The sequence below is a fragment of the Monodelphis domestica genome, chromosome 2 (assembly GCF_027887165.1).
Source record: "Monodelphis domestica isolate mMonDom1 chromosome 2, mMonDom1.pri, whole genome shotgun sequence".
Classification (NCBI taxonomy): Eukaryota; Metazoa; Chordata; class Mammalia; order Didelphimorphia; family Didelphidae; genus Monodelphis; species Monodelphis domestica.
Window position 1 is genome coordinate 273702985 of NC_077228.1, and position 15127 is coordinate 273718111.

Here is a 15127-nt window from a genome sequence, read left to right on the forward strand (position 1 = left end):
GGGTTATTTTAATTTTAATTTCTCTGATTGCTAGTGATCTTTATAAAATTTTCAGGTAGTTATTGATAATTTGTATTTTTCTACCAATAAAACAGAGCAAGAAGGGATAGAGAAATTCCACTTGAAATAACTACAGATAGTATAAAATACTTGGGATAAAATACCTATCAAGTCACACACAGAAACTACATGAACACAATTACAAAACACTCTTCACACAAAGACAGATCTAAATAATTGGAGAAATAGTCATTGTTCATGGGTAGGCAGAACCAATAAAATAAAAATGATGACACTGCCTAAATTTATTTATTCAGTGCCATAAAAATGAAACTCTCAAAGACTTACTTTGTAGAGCTTGAAGAAAATAACTAAATTCATTTGGAGGATAGTTTGTGTTTTTCTTTTGAAAACTATTCTTAGCCTTTGATCCCTTGTCCAGTGGGCAATGACTCCTAATCTTATATATTTTTGTCAATTCCATAAAGATATGTCGGACTTTTGTTAAAGAGATAATTAATGCAAATATTTTCCTGAATTAGGTATCTTTTTTTCTAATTTTAGATGCACCAATTTGTGCAAAAGCTTTTTAATTTTACTTAATCAAGATGATCTACTTGGTCTTTTACAATTGTTTCTATCTATGATCATTTTCCCTATTCATAATTGTGAAAGATTTCAGATATAAGCTTCCATTCTCAATTGTTCAATAAAATTTTTTTATGTTTAGATTATCTGTTCAGAATTTACTATCTTAAAAATTTAAGCTGGTCCTGCCTGAAGTGCCCCCACTACTATTCTGCCTGCGATCATATAATCCTGTATCTGCCTGCCTATATCTGCCAGGACTAGAGATTTCTTCTGGGCATTCCCCACCAATAGCAAAAGAGTAAACACTAGTTTCATGGTGACTTGATTTTTAATATTCTTTGTTGTGAAACATAGCTAAAAGCTTTCTGCACATCCACATATGAACCATTAGTTTGCTACTTGTTTAACGCATAGTCATTACTCCAAGAACTTGTTTAGTGAGTGTAATTACTAAATCTACTATGTATTGATTACTATACTGTTCCAGTTTGATGTGGTGCAGTTTGGACTCCCAGTTCAGTCCCCAGCTTTCAAGAGGCCCTGTGCTGTACTTGGTTTGTGTATAACCATTTCTGTTTTTGTGCAGGGCCTCCTCTGACAGGCAGCTGTGAGGTAGTGTAGAGTTGGCAAGCACCAGGAAACTCCAAGCCTAGAAAATGCAGAGAAGGTGCCAGAGTTCACCAGTAGAGGGAGTTTGCTAAGCTGGCTCAGTCCGGTTAGGTTTCCCTACAGTAGGGATGTAAGAGGCTGACCTCGACCTGCTTTCTAGGCTACTTTCTGAGCAATTATATGGATAAAGGATCTCTTTTCCCCATACTTTCTATTTGTGGGCTTATCAACACTATGCCTTTTTGATTTAGTCTATTCCACAGATCTAGTTAAAAAAAAATTTTTTTTATCCACCAACAAATCATTTGGATAATTATGGCTTTGTAGCATAGTTTGAGGTCTAGTATTTTTTTTAACCCTCACCTTCTGTCTTAGAATCAATACTGTGTATTGGCTCCAAGGCAGAAGAGTGGTAAGGGCTAGGCAATGGGGGTCAAGTGACTTGCCCAGGGTCACACAGCTGGGAAGTGTCTGAGGCCAGATTTGAATCTAGTCCTGGCTCTCAGTCCACGGAGCCACCCAACTGCCTGCTGAAGTCTATTATTGTCAAGCCTCCTTAATTGTATCTCTGAATATTCTTGACCTCTTTAGCCATCCAAATAAATTTTATCATTTTGCCCAATTCTATAAAGCATCTTTTTTGCAACTATTAGTTTTGCATGCAATTTGAATAATAATTGAGCAGGCATCATTTTGAAAAACCAATGGTTTGCAGCTGTGAACACGATTTCTCTCCAATTTTCATTTGTGTAAAAAATGTCTTACAGTGGCTTGTGTTCTGGCAGATTGCCAGATATTGAATGCATTTTAGTGTTTTGTTAATGAGGTTTCTTTTATCTCCTCCTTCTGTATACTGATAGAATCTAGAGAAACTGAAGAGTTTTATGGATTTACATCCTGATATTTTATCAGTTTGTGTCAGTGTTTATTTATTGGTACTTCTAGGTTTGAGTACTATGTGCATCTCTACGCATCTCTGTCTGTCTGTCTGTCTGTCTGCCCATCTATACTTCTTCTGCCTACCTAGTTTGCTGGATGTATTTCCATGCAGTTGGGTGTGTGCATTTGGGTATCTGTGGGCTCTCCAATTCATTGTGTAAGCTTCTGAATGTCTTTGCATAGTTATATGTCTATGTGCTCAGTGACCTGAGAAGCAATTACAAAAAGGTATAGGCAGGTGCCAATATGTATAAATAGGTATTTCTTATGTAAACAGCCCTTCAGCTGACCTCTGCCTTCTGCCAATGGCCTTTTCCAGTTAAGCTTATTTTTATTTATCATTTAAAAATGTTTATGTTTTGGGGACATCGATTGGCTCCCAAACTATTCAGTGATGGTTGAGGGGCCAGGATTCGCTGGTTCAGAAACAATTTTGAACTAATTCAGGGTTCAGTAAGAGATGATGCAGAGATCAATGGCCATTCTATATTGATGGGGAAGATATCGGAACGCAGTCCTGGGATGAGCCCTCCGATCCCTCCAGCATTCCATGGTTTTATGATTATTAACTCCTTCGCATTGTGCAATGACTTGTTCACTAGGGCTAGTGACTGAGAATTGACTGTGGGTTGGATTGGAGTTGGGTCCTTTGATTTTTTTAAGAATCCCCCTGGCTAGACAGAGTAAAAGCTGTCTGGCACTCCCTTCAAATGGTCTTCTTCACAAATCTCCAGACTGTAGTGGTATTAATGATACTACTTAGTTCTTCCTACACAAAGGTAATGCTAGGTCACCCTGCCTCCAGGGAGTGTTTTCACCCTGCTAATGGGGAAGGGTTTGGGTTGATTCATCCACACTCTCTTATCAGTCCCTTTATCAATCAATCAATCAACAAGCATTTATTAAGCACCTACTATGTGCCAGGCACTGTGCTAGGTGCTGGGGATACACATACAAAAGTGAGATAGTCCTTGCCCGAAAGGAGCTTACATTCTTCATTGATTAATGACACACAATTCTGAAGGCAGGGGTGCAGTGGGGAACATTGTTTCAAGTCATTTGAGGATTAAACCTACAACCTTTCCCTTTCCCTTATTAGCTTCATGTTGCAACCAGCTGAGTTAACCAGCCCAGACAGTCCCACTTGAAAGTGTTTGAAGTTGCCTAGCAATTCAGGATTTATTATAATTTGTAAACAAACTTAGACCTTTTAATTATCAGTTTACAGAGCCTTGTCTTATTTTAGCTTTATTGTGTCCATTCATCATTATTATTTTTTTAATGATCCTTCCCTTTCCCCCCTTTATTTGATGACTATGGCTAGGCCTATGGATTTCTAATGGATTCCAAGGAAACTTTGAATAAATTGATTGTTGTGATCCAAGAATAATCCAGGTAGCCTCTCAAAGGCACATGTACAAATATGAGCATCGGCATGTGTAAAGTCTACTACTCTACAGCGTGCTTAGGATAGCTCTTCATTTGCCCATTTTTGTTGTCCTTATTTACACAAATTCTGCACTTTAGGACATATTATTTCTAGATTCTAAGCTCATGTATTTTGGTCCAGATTTCCATTATGAGATTTGAATCTTATTACCTTTCTTATATTGTCATTTTATTATCATGGTTGTATGGCTTATCTCCCCAACTAGATCATAAGCTGCTGGGGGGTAAGGAGCATGTCATTTTGGGGGTGACTCCCTTAGGCACAATTCTGTATACATAGTAGATGAACAATAAATACTTGTTAATTAATGGATGCAGTTTCTTGGGGTTTAGAGAGATCTAAATTCTAACCAAGATGATTAAATTGAGGTCCAGAGAAAAGTGTGTCTCATTTGCTGAATATTGAGGCTAGAATCCAGGATTTTATGCACCATTTCCTTTTGGCTGTGACTCAACATCAGCAATTTTTAAAATTAAATTTTGATTGATAATGGGCAGACATTATTGTATTTGTTTTATCTCCAGCTCTTAAGAAGTCACTTATTCCAACAAAGCACAATCCAAATTTTCAGCTAATGTGATGGAAGGAGAACTGGAAAGGAAGAGGTTCCATTCTGATTGTATCTCACTAGTCTGCAATGCTGAGATTGGGACAAGACTAGTTCCTGGGTACCTTTTCATGGTAGCATATAGCCTCAGGCCTTTAGGCCCAAATTCGTTTAAAAATTCGGTTCAAATGAACTAATATTTATTTGCAAATCTTTTGGCAAGTCTTCTCTTCCACCAACCTCTACACCCTGGCAAATCATCACCTACCTGTCCCACTGTTTCCTTCTCCTTCCTATGAAAATTGCTGTAAAAAAGGCTTGTCTGTGTAAAAGAGCTGCCAAATTTCCCTTTCAAACTGTGCCAATAATTCCTTCCCATGAACACACATTATGTCTGGATTCTCTCCTTGATATCCTCTTATAGCTTCAGAGTGCATAAGATGATGGAGAGGCTGGAAGAATACAAATCCTTTTGCAGAATATAAATAGAGCTGCGTATTTTATTTGAACCTCAGGGTTTCTGTGTAGAGGCTGATGGTGGGGAGGGAGGGTGGAAAGGAGCTATTAGCAGTGGTCATCCAGAATCTCCAGGAACTTTGGTGGGGTTTAAGGGCCCATAAACAGGGAAGCTTCTGCTATGGATGCTACAGCTTGAGAAATGATTAGAGAACCAGTGCTATTTCTTGCATGTTAATGATATGTTTTGGGAGTCCCATCCCCATCCTTAGCATGGGTCCATGTCTAATGTAAGAGCATAGATAAGGTACAAGGTCAGTGTTGGTATTAATTATCAATCAATAGGTCAAGGTCCCCATGACTAAGCAACTCCTATTTGGGTGGGGGAGAATTTCCCATGGGACATTATGATGGAATGTTAGGATTTATTCAGGTATTTCCAGTCCTGGCTCCAGATATCATGGAAATCCCTATTTTGGGTATCCCTGTTATCAAAGAAGTATGGTCTCTGTTGTGGTATGCTATATAACTGATCATCACCTTGACACTCTGAATCTGAATCTGAGACATTTATAGCATGTCGGGTCTCAATCTCAAACTCAGGATCGGTCTCAGTTTCTTGATGTAGATTAAAATCAAGATCTGGCCCCAGATCTAGGTGAACCTCAAAATCCGGATCCATCTGTGTCTCTAACAATACCCTTTCATCCAGTTCTTTACTTTCCAGCTGTGTATCGTCCTGGTAGAGGCCTGGGGAAAACTGCTTTTTCTTTGGCGATGGTGAGCCTTCTCTACTCTGTTCAGTACGGCGTGACTTCCCCTTTAAGTTTTCAAGGTGAAATGCAAACAATTACTTGGGTTATAGTTTTCAAATACATTTAACTTTTTAGCTCAAACTATAAACCTTAAAAAATAATTTGTTTTTCTTAATATTTCCTATACAGTAAGTTTCTTGCATCTTACTTTAGCTAACTCTTTACCCTTATGACTAATTACAGAGATCCAGTTGATTGATCTCCTGGTATCTTACTAGTTCACAAATGGCCTCCTTTACCTCCCTATGCATGTCAGATGCCATGATTGGCTATGTGAGCAATGATGGTTTTGCTGGTCTTCTAGAACCCATCTATCTCTTGTCCTTGCCAATTCCAAATTGTGGCTAATTCTCACTTTCAACTTTCTATACTCCAGTTTCTAAGTAGTCAAACATCACCAAAACAAACAAACAAACAAACAAATAAATAAAGGCCATGAATCAGAGTTGATCAGGCCACCTGATTTGGTAAATTCACCCTCTCAGCACCTGGGCCCTTTCACTGCTTTTCGGAAATCCTTTCTCCATTACTTGTTTCCTCTCTACTATATTGCCCAGAGTCTGTTACAAATCTTTTTCATCCCTTTCAAATCCCCAATCCCACAATGGCTTTTTTACTTTGGGCGTATAGCTTCACCTTCTACTTTACTGAGAAAAAATGGAAGCCATCTGACTTTGGCCCCTTCAGCTTTCTTCCTTTTATATTTCAAAATTGGTCAATATCTTTATCCACTCTCTCCTATTTTCTTGTCTCAGAAGTTTTCTCTTTGCCTGTGCTCTTATCCTTTTCCCTTCATCTATTGTTCCATTGATTATCTATTCACTCCTGCATCTTCAGGCTCTCACTTTTCACTGGTTGCTTCTCCTCTAACTATAGATATGCTTAGATCCTCTCTCTACCCTCCCCTAATCTAGCTACAGCACTAAGCTACCATTTTATTCCTCAACCTCCTTTCATAGCCAAACTCCTCAAAGAGTCATTTACACTTAATATCTGTATTTCCTTCATTATCACCTACTCATTTTTAAATTTTTTGCAACCCAGTTTCTGCTCTCATAACTCTATTAAAACTATTTTATGAGATTAGCAATGACTACCTAACTGAGAAAGCCAATGACCTTTTCTAACTACTCATTCTCCTTAACTCCTCTACAACATTTGACATTACTGACTAAACTCTCCTTTTAATTCTTCCTCAGTTTCCATGAGGCTTCAGTTTTTCTTCTTTCACTAACTCTTTGCCTACTCATCTCTCGCCTTCACTCCTTCCTCCTCAAGAAACACCTTAAAGTTTTGCCCTTATCCCTTATCTCTTTTCTCACCAAACTTTCTCATCAACCCTCAGAATTTCAATTATTACCTCTATGAGGGTAACTCTTCAGTTTATTTCTCTAGACCTGATCATTCTCATAAGCACTAAAACATTTCTTAATTTTTTAAAAATTTTAATGCGACTAAGTTTATTTTTTTCAAAAATATTTTTCCATGGTTACATGATTCATGTTCTTTTCCTTCCCTAATTCCCTCCCCCCCCCCCATCAAGCTGACAAGCAATTTCATTGGGTTATACATGCATTATCACTCAAAACTTGTTTCCATATTATTATTTATAAAAGAGTAATCTTTTAAAACCCAACCCCCCCCCCAATCATATACCCGTATAATCAAGCGATAAATTATATGTTTTCCCTTTGCATTTCTACTCCCACAGTTCTTTCTTTAGATGTGGATAGCATTCTTTCTCATAAGTCCCTCAGGATTGTTCTTGATCATTGCATTGCTTTTAGTAGCAAAGTCTATTACATTTGACCATCCCACAATGTTTTAGTTACTGTGTGTAATGTTCTCCTGGTTCTGCTTATTTTACTTTGCATCAGTTTACCAGTTCCAGTTATATTATATAAATCAAGCAGTTCATCATTCCTTACAGCACAATAGTATTCCATTACCATAGTATACCACAATTTGTTCAGTCATTCTCCAATCGAGGGACATGCCCTCATTTTCCAATTTTTTGCCACCACAAAAAGTGCAGCTATAAATATTTTTGTATAAACAGATCCTTTTGCATTAAAAAAAAATCTCTTTGGGATTCAAACCTAGTAGTGGGTATTGCTGAATCAAAGGGCATGCATTCTTTTAAAGCTCTTTGGGGATAATTCCAAATTGTCTAAGGCATTTCTTAAGGCCTGCCAGATATCTCAGCACTACATATCCCTCCTGCTATCCCAGCACTTGAAATTCAACATTTCTTTTTTCTCCTTTAGAAAATTTTATTTAGTCAATTTAGAACATTATTCCTTGGTTACAAGAATCATATTCTTTCCCTCCCTCCCTTCCCCCCACTCTTTCCCATAGCTGACACGCAATTCCACTGGGTTTTACATGCCTGAAATTCAACATTTCTTAAAGTAAACACATTATCTTTCTCCCCAATATCTACTTCTCCTATTGCTTTTACTATTGCTGCGATTCTCTGAGTCATTCTGAATCAAAACTTGGGAGTCATTCTTTATTCAATTAATTTCAAGAAATCTTTATTGGTACTTTCTATACAAAAAAAAAAAACCCTCACATTTTGTTAGTTACTAGGTTAGATAGAAAGTTTGGATAAAACATGGTCCCTGATCTCAAAGAGCTTACAGTCTAGTAGAGGATGTGATTGGTGGTGTCTAAGTCTAACCCTAACCCTGTGACACATTCACAAGTAACAACAAGATATTATGTGATACTTGAATTCAATATAGTACGAGGTCATTACTAACTGAGAAGACAAGGAAAGGATTCTCAAAGGATATGGCATTTGAACTGGATTTTTAAAGATGTAAAAAAATTCTCTAGTCAAAGATGGGACTACTTTTTTTCTTGCCCACTCTCCATCTTCCATCCAATTAATGACTAAATCCTGTTGATTAGACTTTTTAAAAAAAATATATATCTCTTCTGTCCATCCATACTGGCAACATTCTAGTTCACATCCTTATTACATTTGGTTAGCACTATTGTAACATCTTCTCCTAAATGAAGTCCCTGCTTATGATATGATCTCTCTCCTCTCTAGTTTATTCTATGTGGTATAGCCAGAAGAACTTTGCTAAAGCACTAGCCTGATCCTCATTCTTTGTCCCTAAACCTTTAGTGATTGGCTTTCACCTGCCAACTAAAGGTAAAGATTTTTAGCTTAATATTAAAAACTCCATTTGATCTGGCCTCTCTAAATTTCCAGCATTATCCACCATTATTCTCCTATATGTATTTTATACTCCGAAGGACTCCTCATCATGCTTTGAATCTGTCCTGTGCTTACTACTTGTCTGTCTTTTTTTTTCTATATGTTGAATTCAAGTAATGGCTTGTACATTTCACTTTTTATCACATAATAACTTGTGATATTGATATTTGTGAATATGTCATGATCATAGACTTCAGGGCCATCAATCACATCCCTCACTAGACTATAATGCCCATATGTATATAATATATTTTTCCTTTCTCTGCCTACAGAAATTCCACTCTATGGGGAAATTTCTGATGAACCAAGATTGTAAAATGCTCTGTACTTTTAAAGACAGAAAGAGGAGAATATAAACAATGATGAATGAACTGAGGTTTTAAAAAATGAGAACCAAAAAAAGGGCTTAAAACCTTTAAAACCCTTTCAGAGAGAAAAAAAAAAGCACAAATAAGTTTATCAGCCTAGCAGAGTGGATTAAAAACCCAAATCCCATAATATGCCATCTACAAGAAAAACATCTAAAACAGGAATACAAACACACAAAATAAAAGTAAGGGGCTGGAGCAGAATCTATCATGCCCCAGCTAAAATAAAACAACAAATATCAATCATGAGCTCAGAAAAAAGGTAAAAATAATATAGTCAAAAGAGATAAGGAAGAAAATAACATCCTAATAAAAGGCACTATAGACAATGAAGCAATACCAATATTAAACATAAATGTACCAAATGGCATAGCATCCAAATTCCTATAGGAGAGTTATATGAGTTACAGGGGGAAATAGATAATAAAAACTTTACTGCTGGGGGACTTCAACCTTCCCCTCTCAGAAGTAGATAAATCCAATAAAAAATAAACAAAAAAGTTAAAGAGGCAAATATAACTTTAGAAAAGATTGATATGATAGATTTCTAGAGAAAACTGAATGAGAAAAGAAAGGAATATATCTTTTTTTCAGTAGTACATGACACTTTCACAAAAACTGGCTGTGTAATGGGGCATAAAAATCTCACAGCCAAATGTAGAAAAGCAGAATTATTAAATGCATCCTTTTCAAACCATAATGCAATAAAAATTACCATTAGCAAAGGACAAAAAGATGAAAAATTAATTGGAAACTAAATAATCTCATCCTAGAGAAAAGTGGGTCAAAGAACAAATAATAGAAAGAATCAACAATTTCATTAAAGAGAATGGGAATTGAGACAACATACCAAAATTTATGGAATGCAGCCAAAGTTGTGTTTAACAATTCATATCTCTAAATATGTGAATAAAGTAGAGAAAAAAGCAGATCAATGAATTGGGCAAGCAACTTAAAAATAATTAGAAGAAGAATAAATTAAAAATCACGAATTAGACACTAATAACATTGCTGGTGGAGTTGCAAATTGATCCAACCATTGTGGAAGGCAATTTGGAATTATGCCCATAGGGTTTTAAAAGATTGAGTTTGCACCTCAAAGATATAAAAAAAGTTTGTATAAAAATATTTATAGCTGCGCTTTTTGTGGTGGCAAAAAATTGGAAAATGAGGGGGTATCCATCAATTGGAGAATGACTGAACAAACTGTAGTATATGATGGTGATGGAATACTATTATGCTGTAAAGAATTATGAACTACAGGATTTCCATGTGAACTGAAGAACCTCCATGAACTGATGTAGAGTGAAATGAGAAGAACCAGAAGAACATTATACAAACAAACTGAAACATTGTAGAATGATCAAATGTAGTAGAAAAATAAATAAATGTTTTTTTAATCACCAATTAAACACCAGATTGGAAATACTGAACATCAAGGGAGAGATTAATAAAATTTTGAAAGAAAACCATTGTGTTAATAAATGAGACAATGAGCTGGTTTTATGGAAAAATCTATAAAATAAATAAAGCATTGGTTAATTTGATTAAAAAAAAGAAGAAGAAAACCAAATCACCAGTACCAAAAATGAAAAAGATGACATCATAACCAGTGAAGAAGAAATTAAAGCAATTAGGAGTTATTTTACCCATTTATATACTAATGATTCTGACAATCTAAGTAAAATAGGTGAATATTTAAAAAAATATAAATCATGCAGATTAAAAGAAGAGGAAATGCAATACTTAAGCAACTCCACCTCAGAAAAAGAAGTTGAACAAATCACCAATGAATTCCCTAAGACAAAATTCCCATGGCCAGAAGAACTCACAACCAAATGCTGCAAAACATTTAAAGAACAGTTAACTCCAAAACTATATAGACTTCTTGGAAAATTAGGTAAAGAAGGAATCCTTCCAAATTACTTGTATAACACCAATATGGCACTGATACCTAAACCTGGAAGAGCAAAAACAGAAAGAAAACTATAGTTCAATCTCCCTAATCAATATTGATACAAAATTTTTAAATAAAATACTAGCAAGGAGATTATAACAATGTATCACAAGGATCATACACTATGACTAGGTATTTTATATCAATAATTCAGGGATGGTTCTAAATAGGAAACTGTCAGCATAATTGACCATATCAATAACAAAACCAATTCAACAAGAAAACAACAATCATTCCTTATGAAAACATTAGAATAAATGCAGCTTTCCTTAACATGATAACATAAGATGAATAGGATCTATCTATAACCACCCACAGGCATTATCTATAATGGGGGAAGGCTAGAACCCTTCCATATAAGATCAAGGGTGAAGCATGGATGCCTGTTATCACCACTACTATTTAATACTGTACTAGAAATGCTAGCTCTAGCAATAAGAGAGAAAAAGAAGTTGAAGGAATGAAAATAGTCAATGAGGAAACAGTTATTGCTGTTTACAGATAATATGATGGTATACATAGAGAACCCCAGAGAATTAACCAAAAAACTAACTGAAACAATTAACAACTTTAGCAAAATTGCAGTATATAACCCCCCATAATTAATATTTCTATTTGCCACCAACAAAGTCCAATAGCAAGAGATAGAAAGGGAAATTCCATTTAAAATAACTGTAGACAAAATAAAATATCTGGGGGTCTAATCAGCAAAAGAAACCCAGAAACTATATGAACACAGTTATAAAATACTTCTCACAAAAATAAATCTAGACCTAAGCAATTGGAAAAATATTAACTATTCCAGCTCTGAGAGTGGGGAGGGGAGGGGGAAATCATAAATCACATAACCATGGAAAAATATTCTAAATAAGGAAAAAATATTAACTGTTCATTGGTAGGCTGAGCCAATACAGAGATCCCTCACCTATAGCAGGAGTTACATTCCAGATACCCCTCCCCCAAATAAGTGAAAATTCTTGAAGTAGCAGCATTTTTTATATATATATATATTAGGCTTTAAAAACCTTTCCCACTCTCCTATAAACCTTTTCCACACTCTTATTCACCTTTCCTACACTCTTATAAATACTTCATCTGCTCTTAAACACTTTCTACACTCTTAAACCTATGTAATTTGGCACTTGGGTTCACCGCCAGAAGCCTTAGAAGGCATAGAACATTTGGGTGGAATAGGGCTTGAAATAAATTCAAACTTTTATGAAAACTTCACAAAAACACAATACTGCAGAGCAAGACTAGGTGCAGTGATCAGACATTGATGTGAAGTGGACTAGGAGAGATGCTGAACATGTGGGCACAGTATGGGACAGCAAACAGACCAATGCTATAGACTATGAGCCAATCAGTGCCCAGGATACAGAACACAGTGCTGTGGTTGGTCACCTTTCATTCCAGTAGCCAATAGTATGCTATGTATAATCTCACAATGGCAAACTTGTGCAAGTGAAAGGGGAATATGCATTCCTATTGTGTACAGTATGGTATTCACCTGCAAAATCCCACAATTTAGCAAAAACCCACAATACAGAATTACATATATATATGTGTGTGTGTATATATATATATATATTTAAAACCCATGATACAGTGAAGCTGCTATAAGTGAACCTTGATATAGCAAGGGATGACTGTATAATAAAAATGGCAACCCTACCTAAATTAATTTATCTATTCAGTGCCCTACCAATCAAACTACCCAAAAATTATTTCATAAAGCTAGAAAAAATAATAACACATCTCATCTGGAAAAACAAAAGGTGAAGAATATCAAGGGAATTAATGAAAAAAAAAATGAAAGCAGGAGGCCTAGCCATACCAGATCTTAAACAGTAATTATAAAAACAATGTGGTACTGGCTAAGAAACAGAGTACTGCATTAATGGAATAGGTTAGGTAATCGACACACTACTGTGTATGTAGCCATAGTGTTCATTAATAACTTAGTATTCAATGAACCAAAGATCCAAGCTTTTGAGAGACAACCTCACTATTTGAGAAAAACTGCTGGGAAAACTGGAAAACAATATGGCAGAAATAAGGCACAGTCCAACATCTCATATCTTATACCAGATAAAGACAAAATGAATATTTGATCTAGAAATAAACAAATTAGGACAACATGGAATAGTTTACCTGTTAAGACTTATGGATAAGGGAAGAATTTATGATCAAACAAGACATAGAGGACATTATGAGAAGTAAAATGGATAATTTTGATTACATTAAATTTAAAAGATCTTGTATAAACAAAACCATGCAACCAAGATTTGAAGGGAAACAATAAGCTGGGGAAATATTTTTTATAGCAAGTATCTCTAAGAAAAGTCTTATTTCCCAAATATAGAGAACTGACTCAAATTTATAAAAATAGGAATCATTCCTGAACTGATAAATGGCCAAGAATATGAACAGGCAGATCTCAGAGGAAGAAATTAAAAGTCACATGAAAAAAATGCTCACCACTATTGATTAGGGAAATGCAAATTAAAGCAACTCTGAGATATCATATCACACCTATCAGATAAGCTAACAAGACCAAAAAGGAAAATGCAAAATATTGGAGGGGATATGGGACAGTTGGTGGAACTCTGAACTGATATAACCATTCTGGAAAGCAATCTGGAACCTCACTCAGAAAGCCATAAAACTAGGCACACCTTTGACCCAGCAATACCACTACTAGGTCTATATCCCAAAGAGATCAAAGATAAGGGAAAAGGACCTACTTGTTTAAAAATTTTTTTTAAATTTTTAAGATTTTATAAATAAACTTCCATATGGGTTTCCCAAAATATGATCCATATTGTCTCCTTTCCTTCTCCTCCCCCCCCTCCAGAGATGACAAGCAATTTAATCTGGATTATACATGTATTATCACACAAAGCATATTTCCATATCATTCATTTTTGTAAGCAAATAATCTTATAGAACCAAAGCCCCAAAACATAAACCCAAGTAAATAAGTGATAAATCATATGTTTTCACCTACATTTCTATTCCCACACTTCTTTTTCTGGAGATGGATAGCATTCTTTTTCATAACTCCCTCAGAATTGTCCTGGATAATTGTATTTCTATTAGTAGCAAAGTCTATCACATTTGATTGTTCCACAATATTGCAGTTACTGTGTATAATGATATCCTGGTTCTGCTTATTTCACTCTGCAACAGTTCATGAAGGTCTTTCCAGCTCTTTCTGAAATCACCCTGTTCATCATTTGAAAAGGACCTATTAGTACAAAAATATTTATAGAAGCTCTTTTTTGTAGTAGCAAAGAGTTAGAAAATGAGACGTTCATTAACTGGGGAAAGTTATGGAATCTGGTTGAAATAGAATTCTGTTGTGTCATAAAAAATGACAGAATGAGGTCAGAAAAACCTGGAAAGACTCATGTGAATTGATACAAAGTGAAGTGAGCAGAATTAGACAGTCAACTGTGCAGGTTTAAACTATTGTCAGCCAAGCAAGCTTCCTAGATTCCTAGTTCCCCAAGGAACTCATGATGAAAAATGCTATCCAAAGCTAAAGAAGGAAACTGTTAGAATCTGATGGCAAATCAAAGCATTTAATTTTCCATTTTATTTCCTTCATGAGATTTTTCTTGAATAGGCTGATATATGCCTTCCTTCATGGCACGAGGAGAATGTAAATATGGACTGAATGATAGCACTGGTCTAATTTATATCAGACTATTAACTGCCTGGGGAGGGGAGAGAGAGAATCAGATTTGCAAAAATGCCAGAAAACAAATGTTAAAAATTGTTTCTATATGTAATTGAAAAAAATTTTAAAAGCTAAAAAAAAGTTTATCAGTTTACTGCTTGGGAAAAGAATATAAAGTTAGTGAAGAGAAGGTAAGGATCATAGATTTTGAGCTAAAAGGGGCCTTAGAAGAGTAGAAAGTAGCAGAGGTAAGGTCCAGACCCAGGCCTTCCCACTTCTAAGACTAGTACTCTATACTACATCATATTGCCTCTCAAGAGAAAACAGAATTACTCAGTTCTGATTTTGTTTCCCTTTTATGCATCAAGGAAAACTCTTAAAACTGGAAAGGGGACACAAACATGTTTAAGAAGGAAACGAAGTCCTAAATAATATGAAGGTTTTGCAATTTGGCATAAAGGGAACTGTAAGTATATCT

At 35.5% G+C, this 15127-nt stretch overlaps 1 protein-coding gene across 8 annotated transcripts in view; it reads right to left on the reverse strand.

Moving 5' to 3' along the window:
- Positions 1–4618: 4618 nt before the first annotated feature.
- SLC26A8 (solute carrier family 26 member 8) overlaps positions 4619–15127 on the reverse strand; it is a 227765-nt gene continuing 217256 nt past the window's right edge. For all 8 annotated transcript variants that reach the window (XM_056818124.1, XM_056818123.1, XM_007483767.3 and 5 more), the window contains one exon: positions 4619–5412. In XM_056818124.1, the coding sequence (XP_056674102.1) occupies positions 5011–5412 (402 nt within the window). In that variant the 3' untranslated portion in view covers positions 4619–5010. The remainder of the gene's footprint in view (positions 5413–15127) is intronic.